The sequence below is a fragment of the Pseudochaenichthys georgianus genome, chromosome 8, assembly GCF_902827115.2.
Source record: "Pseudochaenichthys georgianus chromosome 8, fPseGeo1.2, whole genome shotgun sequence".
NCBI lineage: Eukaryota > Metazoa > Chordata > Actinopteri > Perciformes > Channichthyidae > Pseudochaenichthys > Pseudochaenichthys georgianus.
Window position 1 is genome coordinate 15,712,752 of NC_047510.2, and position 11,458 is coordinate 15,724,209.

At 40.7% G+C, this 11,458-nt stretch overlaps 1 protein-coding gene across 1 annotated transcript; it reads left to right on the forward strand.

The window, feature by feature from the left end:
- Positions 1-555: 555 nt before the first annotated feature.
- Positions 556-8,581, forward strand: LOC117451682 (cyclin-dependent kinase 6-like). Its single transcript, XM_071204008.1, has 5 exons — positions 556-803; positions 1,013-1,122; positions 1,262-1,312; positions 5,655-5,787; positions 8,081-8,581. The coding sequence occupies exons 1-5, from the start codon at positions 567-569 to the stop codon at positions 8,156-8,158; spliced, it is 609 nt and encodes a 202-aa protein (XP_071060109.1). The 5' UTR covers positions 556-566; the 3' UTR covers positions 8,159-8,581.
- The last annotated feature ends 2,877 nt before the right edge of the window (positions 8,582-11,458 follow it).

Sequence of the window (11,458 nt, forward strand, 5' to 3'; positions counted from 1 at the left end):
CCCACCCCTCCCACTAGTGAGGGAACAGGTATACACAAAGAGACACACATAGTGAAATGACAAGGACTGTTTATAACTGAAGACACACTGAATGTAATGAATAAATGGCAAAACAAACTTATACTTAAAAATACTGTACATGTTAACTATTAATATTACTGTTGAATAGTATGTATAATGTTATATATATATATATATTATTAAGACAGAAATAACTTTAAAAAATGCTCAAAATATATGTTTATTGTTCATATTACTGTTGAATATTATATTATTAAGACAAATCACGTTGTACTGTATCTACTGTTGATATTACTGTTTAATATTTTGTTAAGAATATTTGTAACAGAAGACACAATGAATGTAATGAATGAAAAACTAAAGATAAAAAACTAAAAATGTTTACTGTTAATAGAAGAATATCTGATTATTAATTATTAATAAAAAAATATATTAAGAATATTTATTTAGAAGCTGTATGTTTAATTTCTTACATTTGCCATCATAATGTACACATCATTTAAACAAATTGCAACAGGGGGGTCCCTGCCAGAGGATAATGCTATATGGGGGTCCTTGGCATGGCAACGTTTGGGAACTCCTGTCTTAAGCCATGCTGCTGTGTGTCTGTACAGGATTTGATGTGGCAGCTGCTGCAAGGATTGGACTTCCTACACACCCACATGGTGTTGCACCGTGACCTGAAACCAGAAAATATCCTGATCAGTAGCCGCAAAGAAGTCAAGATTGCAGACTTTGGCCTGGCACGCATCTACACCTATAATATCGCTCTCACTCCAGGTGTAAGTACGGCAACACATGAAGAAAAATTATTGTACAATGCTAATTATAACTGCAGAAGTCTATCCTTTGTCGTTTTACAGTACATGTTTTCCTAAATATAGCCCTGTATTCTGTTTGTTCCTAAGCCTGAGGTGAAATATGTTCTTTTGTCACTTCCCCCGCCCTGGTTGTGTCATCTCATTATGTTTGGCATCCTCTCTCTGTTCAGGTGGTGACGCTTTGGTACAGAGCTCCAGAGGTGCTGCTGAACTCTGTTTACATGTCCTCAGTGGACATGTGGAGCGCTGGCTGCATCTTTGCTGAGCTCTTCCTCCTGAGGTAAAGAGTCTGTGTCTGGCTCGGGGAAATATGTGCCACTGGAGACTAACATTTAAGATGTGAAACATTCTCCACAGTCTTCAAAAATCGAGATATCGTTTTATTTTCCTTTTTCATTGTTCCTTTAACACTCCCACAGACCACTGTTTAAGGGATACACAGAGGTTCAACAGCTGCAAAAAATCTTTGAGTGAGTATTTTTCCTAAATCTCTCTAGGTACTGTAGACTGTAAAGAGTATATTTACAGTTGTATGCTCATACTATCAAAACAGGCATTTTAGCTCAAACATACTTTTTAAATGATTCGTATTGGCTGTTTAAAACAATGCCAATATTCACTTCAATGTCAGCAAGAATGTCTTCCATTTTTGGATTCATTGTGCAGGCGCCATGGTATTTGCGGGCATTAGCATTATTAGCATTAGCCCTGCGCACCAACGGAGAGAGACTAACTTATGGCAACACAAAAAAATATATTGGAGCGGTGGAGTGATGAGGAGGTGTCGGCGTTCTGGCGATTTACTTGGAAGGCTTCTACTGAAGCCAGTCCCCAACTCCGGGGACTTCAGGTGGCAGTATACGCCGTGAAGTTGTTTGCGGCCTGCCAGTAAACCCAAAGCAGAAGAAGAAGAAGTGACGTCATCGGCTTCATTTGCGTAATCTTCCCTCAGGGAACTTATTCCAGTGTGAACGCGATCAGCTCTTAGTTCCATGGGGGTACTAAGTGCTGGGAACTAAGTACGGCAAAGTACTTGATCTTAGAGACATTTGCTTTTCAATGTTAATAAAATAAACCTGAAAAAGAGGCTTGATAGCAGACACACTGGTAAAAGCAGCATATTTTTTTTTTTTTTTAACCTTTAATTATACAGATAAAATCCCATTGAGATCATTGATCACTTTTCCAAGGGAGACCTGTTCAAGTAGTTCCACATGAAACATAAAAGCATAAACAGAACAACAAAAGGACATCATCCAGCATCATTTACATAATTATCCACATAAACAGGTACCAATAGCTTCTGATTGACTAGCATCCAACCGAGCTTTAAAAACATTTAGTGGCACCAGATTGTTCAGTTTCCATTTAATTTGCAGACTATTCCAAGACAGAGGAGCTGCGCATCTAAAAGCTGTCTTCCCTAAGACAGTCCTAGCAGTTGGCACATTTAATAAAACCACAGCATTCGATCTCAGGCAGTAGCCACTTACAATTTTCCGTGAGATCAGGGAGCAGATATAAGATGGAAGTTTCCCTAGCATGGCTTTGTATATAAAAATGTACCAGTGACTGAGCCTCCGTACAGTTAGTGAAAGCAAACCAGCCCTTGCATACAGGGTACAGTGATGGGTTAATGCTTTACAGTTTGTCACAAATCTCAGTGCACTGTGATACGCAGCATCTAACTTGACCAGGCAATTGGCAGGTGCATTCATATAGACCAGATCCCCATAGTCCAGCACAGGTAAAAAGGTCACAGTGACTAGCCTTTTCCTGGCCTCAAGCGAGAAACAGGACTTGTTTCTGAAAAAGAACCCTAGCCTAACCCTCAGTTTTTTTAGCAGGTTATTGACATGAAGTTTAAAAGAGAGACAATCATCAAGCCAGATACCAAGGTATTTGTAACAGGCAACAACTTCAAGTTTTGTTCCTTGCGTAGTTACAATATCTAAAACAGGCTCTGGTGTCTTTTTTGCTTTTGAAAAGAGCATTACCTTGGTTTTCTCAACATTTAAAAGAAGCTTTAGTTCAGAGAGCTGAGTCTGAATAGTGTTAAAAACAGCCTGTAATTTAACACCAGCCTCCTTAATGGAGGGACCTGCACAATACATCACAGTATCATCCGCATAAAAATGTAAAGTAGCTTCATCCACATTATCACCTAAACTGTTAATATATATGGAGAATAAAAGTGGTCCTAAAACAGAACCTTGTGGTACACCATTAGAAATGTTTAACCACTCAGAAGACAGTCCATCAAAATGAACACATTGGGACCTTTCAGAGAGGTAGTTCACAAACCACCCCACTGCAAGGCTGGATAGGCCAATACTGAGTAGCCTCTGCTTTAAGATGAGATGATCAACGGTGTCAAACGCTTTGGAAAGGTCAATAAACAGAGCTGCACAACTCTGCTTATTATCTAAAATACTAGTAATGTCATTCACCACTTTCATTGTCGCAGTGATGGTACTGTGTTTCTTTCTGAATCCTGACTGATGTTTAGACAGGATGTCATTTGTACATAAAAACTCCTTTACTTGTTCACTCACTAGGCGTTCAAGAACCTTAGCCAGAACTGACAATTTAGAGATTGGCCTATAGTTCTTTAAAATAGTTGCCTCCCCTCCTTTCAGTAAAGGCAAGACATAAGCAGACTTCCATACTTTTGGAATTGTGTTCGTGCTGAGGGAGAGGTTAAAAAGAGAAGTAAGAGGTGGAGCAATAAAGTCTGCAGCTATCTTTAAAAAGAAAGGTTCTAAGTTGTCCGGGCCAGCCGGTTTCCTAGGATCTAGCTTAGATAAGGCTTCATGAACAACATCAACAGTAAAAGGGGTAAAACTGAAAGGGTTTTCCGGACCACGTTGTTCAGAGTCACAGACTGTGGTGTTTACAGAAGCAGAATTAGTGACAGAATCAAATAGAGAACCACAGGACACAAAATGCTCATTAAAGCAATTTAGCATAGTAGCCCTGTCCGATATAGGGCCAGATGCTGTGGTAAGGCACGGAGGTAGCTCATTACGGATCTCACCGGTTGATATCGATTTTATTGCTTTCCAAAATGTCCTAGGATTATTTAGGTTTTCTGTGGTAACTGACAGATAGTACTTCGACTTTGCACTTTTGACATTTGAAGTGAAGCTATTCCTTAGCTGCCTAAAACACAGCCACTCTATCTCTGAGCCTGATTTCCTAGCCTTTGCCCAGGCCTTGTTTCTCTCATGAAGGAGACTAGACAGCTCAGCAGAAAACCAAGGATTGTCTCGTCCCTTTACTCTACATTTACGCAGGGGTGCATGTCTATCAATGATCTCCATAAAACCAAGATAAAAATAAGACCATGCGGTTTCAACATCAGCACACAGATCGATTTTACCCCAATCAAAATCAAACAGATCATGCACAAAACCCTGCTCCACAAAATGTTTTATGTCTCTCTTGATGATAATGTGAGGTTTAACCTTTTGGACCTTAGTGTCCCTAATTGTGGCTACAACACAGTGATCGCTCAGATCATTTGCAAATACTCCCACAGAAGAATATTTATGGGGAACATTAGTTAAAATGAGATCAATTAGGGAGGATTTATTAGGGGACTTAATATTTGGGCGAGTAGGACTGTCCACAATCTGAGTAACATTTAAAGAGATACAAAGGTTTTTTAAATCCTCTGACACTGCACTTAACCAGTCCCAGTTAAAATCTCCAAGTAGCACTATTTCCTTATAGTCTAGTTGTGATAAAAGATTTTCTAGTGAAGACAAGGAGTCTTTGACAGCTGAGGGGGGTCTGTAGCAGCCCACCACCATGACCTGTTGACCCTTTGTCACTTCTATATTTAAGGCTAAAAATTCAAATTGCTTACTGATCGATTTGGAAATTAATGTGGTTACACTGAACTTATTCTTAACATAAATTGCAACGCCACCACCTTTATTAGGCCGGTCGGTACGATACACATTAAAACCATTTAAGGAAATGTCAAAGGCCAAAATAGACTTATTTAGCCATGTTTCAGATAAGACAATGACGTCAGCGTCAGTCGATTTTGCCCAGATACGGACAAAATCTAGTTTACCTAACAGACTGCGCACATTCACGTGGATGAAACCCAACCCAGACCTAGCTTTAAAATCAGCAGGAGTAGCGATCTGACTATTACTACTGGGCGGACCAGGGTTAGGTTGTACATTTCCTGACAGTAATAACAACAACAAAAACAGGCATCTTTTCCTCTTAAATGACACACATACATTGTCATCTAATTTAGAAACACCGGAAAAGTCTGCGAGAGTGTGATTAGAGCTTAAGAAGCAGTCCTGAAGAACCATCATCGCAGGAAAATAAAAAAGACAAACATATTTTGTCGAGCAGATTGACTGTGACAAGGCAACCGGTAATTGTTTGTGTAACACATCCGAACCTTTGCAGGGGATGCCCACTGCAGGTGGCAGCACAGACCTGAATCCAGTAGTCTTCTCAGAATGACTAGAGATCTTCTCATAGTCCAAAACAGTTAACAGGCACAGCAGAATCCCGATATGGGCCATTTTCCCAGACCAGCAGAGCATCCGGATAGGCGTGCAAGCAGGCCCGAAATGTGGAGGCGCTCCGTTCTCCTCGCGATATCCCCGGTGCAGAACCTCCTCAGTAGGCCTACAGCAGGATAGGCGAAGCAGGACCAGCTCGAGGCGTAGAGGCGCTCCGGTCTCTCAGCGATATCCCCGTGGTAAAACGTCCTCGGCACCGTAGAGCACGACAGGTGGAGCATGTGCTCAGTTTTTCTTTTTTTATCCTATGTTTTAGGGTGATTGGTTTGCCCAGCGAGGACGACTGGCCCAAGGACAGCCCCATCCGATACTCAGTCAGCTGGGGGCCAACAGGCTCCAGCAGCAGGCTGCTGCACAACCTCAGCCCCTACGCCAACGACCTGCTATCTGTGAGAAAATCTGTGTTTCTGTTTCCATGACACGTTGCCATGCTTCACATTTAACACCAGCAGTTATATCCTGCACTCGCAGAGAAAGGCTCTGTTCATTCTGAAATCATTTTGGATCAGAATGCATTAGAGCACTTTTGAACAAATATATATAAAATAAACAGACAAAATAGTCATACATTTCTGAGTAATTCTGATGGATAAATCATTGCTGTGCACTCTTAATCATGTTACAATAAAACAATGTCAATATCTGTGACTAACGTAGGTTAGTCGGTTAAATGATAGCAGCTCTGTGAGGCTGTACTTAAGCACTGTGTAGTCCAAATTTCAGGCGATAAACGTATGATATCATATATTGTAGAATGTTGTTTAAAACACTTAGTGACGTTCTGAAAATTCTTTTTTAATCCTTAAAAAACTCTTCTATCCTACTTGACAAATATCAACTCCAACTTTGGTTGGTGTTTCAGTACAATTACTTGATACATTATAGCAGGAGGTTGAAAATGCTCAGATTCAGAGTTTTCTGGAACACGGAATTAAAGTCAGATGTTTTCAAAAGCCAGTAAGCATCATCCTTTCAAACCATAAATGTCTGCTTAGTTTCAATCCATCCAACAGTTGCTGAGATATTTCAGTCTGCACTGTGTGGAATGACTGGCGATGCTATCCCTAGAGCCATATTGCTGGCATGGCTAAAAATAGAAAATAGTTGGTAATTATCAGTGACGTGCGGTGAGGTTCATGGCTGGTGAGGCACTGACTCTTTCAGAGTCAGATTTACAAATATTATATTCTGACCTTAAAGGTGGGGTAGGTAAGTTTGAGAAACCGGCTCGAGATCGCTAGAATTTGAAAATACACAACCGGAGAAAATCTGCCACTTCCTTATAGAGCCCCTCCTCCAACACACACGAACGCACACATGACCAATGAGGGCACGAGATAAGTTTGTGCCCCGATGGAAGGCTGACAGGCAGGTAGGCAGGCCGTTGTACTTTTTACAGTATTACGGCTTCTACAGATGACATTTTGTTATGGATTTTTTGTCAAAGCACTTAAGATATTCATTGCTATCGGGATGTTAAGAGCATTCCATGGAATATAACAAAAAGTGTATCTCGAGCCGGTTTCTGAAACTTACCTACCCCACCTTTAATCGAAATATTCTGTTATTTTCAAAAGCTTTTTTGGTCTGATGTTTCGATTCATTTTAAACAGACCGTTCAACAAAAGGATACCCACAATCTAAATATTGGATTGTTCTTTCTTAGTAAGATCCAATTTTCATTACCAATGTGGTTTTACCTTGACTTGAAGATGAAGTCCATGCTATCCTTCTGGACAACAATCTCTATTACTTTTTTGTAAAAGTCCTCCTTATCTTCCTCTAGTTTCAAAAGTCTAGTTTGTTGTTTGCGTCAGAGCCCTAGAGAGATTAGTATCTCTTGGGCTCTGGTTTGCGTCTACGGTCTACCGTCTCTGCGTAGAATAACAGTAGCAACAAGGACCTGTGGGCTCATGTGCGCCCCCTTCAGTGCGGCAGAGGTTATGGCTGCCTCCCCTGGTGCTTTTTTCATTGCCGTTGTACAGCGAGCCTAAATATCATATATACGTGAAATAAGTTATTTAGAGACTATGGATGGCGAGGATAAATGTAATAAAGGGATCTACAAACATTACATTGGTGACATACAGTGAGATGGTGCAGGCATGCGCTTAGGGCCCGCTTTCCAGACAGTTTCTGTGAGGTGACGCATTTTGAGGTGAGGCAGAGCTCATCTGTGCCTCACCCCACAGTAACTGGCTGGAGAGCGCTCACAAAATAAGTGCCCGCGCTAAATTAGTGCCCGCGCTCCAGCAAGTTACTGTGGGCTTACGTGAGGCAGAGCTCGTCCCTGCCTCACTTCTCATCGCTATCCGTAGTTGTAGCGGAGCTCGGCAAATTTGCTGATTTTGACTATAAAAAGCGATTGGAATCATACATAAATCACATTTACAACACAGATCAGTGGAGACATTTTATTATTATTACTATTTAGTTTTTCTTTAGTTGTTTTTCCGTTACATTGTAGTATGGCCAGTCTATGAGTATGACAGGTGAGGCTCTGCCTCCCCTGACTGCACGTCGCTGGTAATTATAGCTTCACAGATCTAAAAAGTGTGCATGCTTATCTGTGTTTCATGGCATTATAAATATATGTTTTTGTTGTTGTTAAAAAGCATTACAGCAGCAGCACTGAGACTATAAACCTTCGGATTGTAAGGTGTGACCTCTCCTTACCTGCAGCAATGTTTGGCATTCAGACCGAGCCGCCGCATCTCCGCTGCCAAAGCCCTGACTCATCCTTTCTTCATGAAGCACTGAATAAAGGATGGAACTCCTGCTTCTCGACTGTCGGCTTTAACATCAGTTCTCCAGCATCATTACGCCTTACTGATAGAGCATGCAACACTTTTGAAGGATTGCTCCGGGACAGTTTTATTTACTTATTATTTGGCCAGCCTTCATATGAACAATGTAAAAGTATTTAGGTTCTTTAAATGTTTTACATTTTAAGTATGCTTTGTAATTCCACAAAACATAGTCCTGCTTTGTTGTTGATGAGTGTTGATGTTTTGTTGCAAATTACCAACTACACTACATATTATGAGCAACCAATGTTTATGGGTTTATGTTGTTTAAACATATAAAGTCATTTGTTTTTTTATTTATGGTGTTATCTCTGTAATATTACACCTGTATTTATGTTTGTATTGAAAGGTTTTACAAGATATTTTTCTACATGAGTTACACTGTTCATTAGAAAAGCATTGCTATAAATAATTGTCACCCAAACTTGTCTCTGCCTTTGAATGCAACACCATCAATAACTGTTACATCCGTGTGTATGTCTGCTGTGCAAGTATTACACTTTTTTATATATTCACTTTAGTATTTAAGAGCCAAATTAGCAGGTTTAAATGACGTGGATGAACAGAAGCAGGGGCGGACTGGCCATCGGGACATTCGGGACGAATCCCGATGGGCCGGTACTGAAGTGGGCCGGTCGGACGATGTGGGCCGGCCGGTAACCGGCAGGGCTCGACATTAAATGGCCCGCTGGCCCGGAAGCACTATTTAGACACCCCGGGCCAGCATAACGTACTTTCCACTTGCCCGCTCGGGCCACTAAAAATATAAAAATGGTCCTGTGGTATTGGTATTTTGACTAGCAATTTAGTTAAATTGTTTCGTTTATCAACGCTACAACATAGCGTTCCGTGAGTCGGTTGTCGTTTTTGTTGGGAGAAAAGCAAACAGCTGTTTGCTCCGGAGCGCAGCGGGAGCAGGAGCGCGCTGCTTCACTACAGACTATCGCGCCACCTAACCATTCGCCAAATGTTTTTAATACCAGCGGTAACCGGCCAAGCGCCGGGCAAAAAACAATCTTCAAATAAAAGAAAGTCACCGGAGGAATTAAAGGAGAGTGACAGGGAGCATGAGAAGAAGAGGGAGATAAAGTGTCAGCCAGCTTGATCGATGGAGTTGGCTGCAGTGACGCGTCCTAAAACCTTTTTATAATCTATCGATTAGATTTATGATTCGAAAATTATAAAAGTAGGGTAGACATGTGGAGATTATCCGGCTGAACAAAACGTGCATTTATCAAACAGGTTTGTTTTCCACAGACCTTATTTCCAGCTATGTTCCAAAACCCTTGTCGAGGGAACCAGCAGCTTACTTCCTGGTTTCAGGACGCGTCACTGCTGCACCTCTCCATATGATGCCCATATAAACAAGGTCTTCTGTCGGCTCTGTACATCAATGCCGACCTATGCTGACAAGTAAGTGAAGAGTAGACCATATAAAAAGGTATTGGCGAAATGTCCCAGCAGTTTAGGATAATGAAGGTGCTAATCAAATCTATTACATAGCCATGACATGTCTAACTCCTAATGACAGGAAGGCAGAAAGTGCATTATACAAATAATAATAATAGCAGACATTTTTTAACAATGACCACAATATCATTATTTTAATAAACCAAATATGAACAATTGAGGAAAATGAGGAAGAACTGATGATTAAAATGTTGTAGTACAAGTAGTAATGTCGTTAGTGCATACATTACTATTGCAACAAATGTGTTAATTTTCTTCATTATTAGTCGATTTTTTTTTTGGACGAATGCTCCGGGCCAGTGGTTACAATGGTGGGGCCAATGATAATACAAGTCCACATTATTTACCCTTAATGTCTACCGCTAGTAAATTGTCTACCCCCCCAGTCCCCCCGACAATTTACTAGCGGTATTTACTTGCGGTACCGCGGTGGGCCGGCGGTACCGAAGTGGGCCGGTCGAGAGTCCCGGGCTGATTTGTAGTCCCAGTCCGCCCCTGAACAGAAGGCATATTTTCTCTTGCAACTGCAAAGTGTGAACATATGGGGGCACTGCTGACATAGTATATAATAAAAGGGAAAAACCAGCAGCATTATGAGTCCTCACATAGTCCACAATCCCCAAAACCTTTGGTATATTTCCCCCCCCCATTTATAAAACCTATTTAATCTCTAGAAGTATATGGATGTGCAGACAGCTTTGGTTTTACTGTAGCCTACTTGCTAAGGTTTTTGAAATATGTGCATGTGACATATACATTGTTGACTATGGAATTTGCAACATGTGAGCACAAAGTAAAAAAAAAAAGAAGTACAGTTTACTTAAAGGTGGGGTAGGTAATTTTGGAGAAACCAGCTCGAGTGCGTTAGAATTTGAAAATACACAGCTGGAAAAAATCTGCCACTTCCTTACAGAGCCCCTCCTCCAACACACACGAACGCGCACATGACCAATGAGGGCACGAGATAAGTTTGTGCACAAATGGAAGGCTGACAGGCAGGTAGGCCATCCAGTTACTTTAGCCGAGCCGGCTCAGATGATTGGTCGTGCTTTTTTACAGTACTACGGCTTCCACAGATGACGTTTTTTTATGGATTTGTTGTCAAAGCACTTAAGATATTCATTGCTATCGGGATGTTAAGAGCATTCCATGGAATATAACAAAAAGTGTATCTCGAGCCGGTTTCTCAAACTTACCTACTCCACCTTTAAGTACTTTTTTAAATGACTTTTACATGAGTATTTGCTACTTTGTACTTCTCCCCCACGACAATTCAGAGGTACATTTTGTACTTTTACTCCACAGCATTTATTTTGTCCCTTTAATTGCTTTACAGATTTTGATAAATGGTGTGAAATATAATCAACACTTTAATCAGACATTATTACACCTGGAGCACAAGCTACCCTGCTACACAAAGGAATGGAAACTAGCTTTACCTTTACCAGCGTCGATAACACTTTAATGCATCAATCATTATCAAACATATCATATTATTCTAAAATGGGCCAATCTGCACAATAAGTATTTTGTGTACTCTAAGTATATGTTGATGCTAATACTTTGTACTTTTACTTGAGTAACATTTTGAATGCAGGACTTTTACTTTTATCAGTGCAATCATGCTCTTTGGTACAATATGACGTCTTCCACCTCTGGATGTTGACACAGCAACACAAGTTTAGTTTAATAAGTGTAGGTCTTGGTTGATGTTGTTCTAGGTGTGCAAATGAACATCTTAACAGTTAATCAAATTCCTCAAAAAAACGTAAGTGAAGTGAAC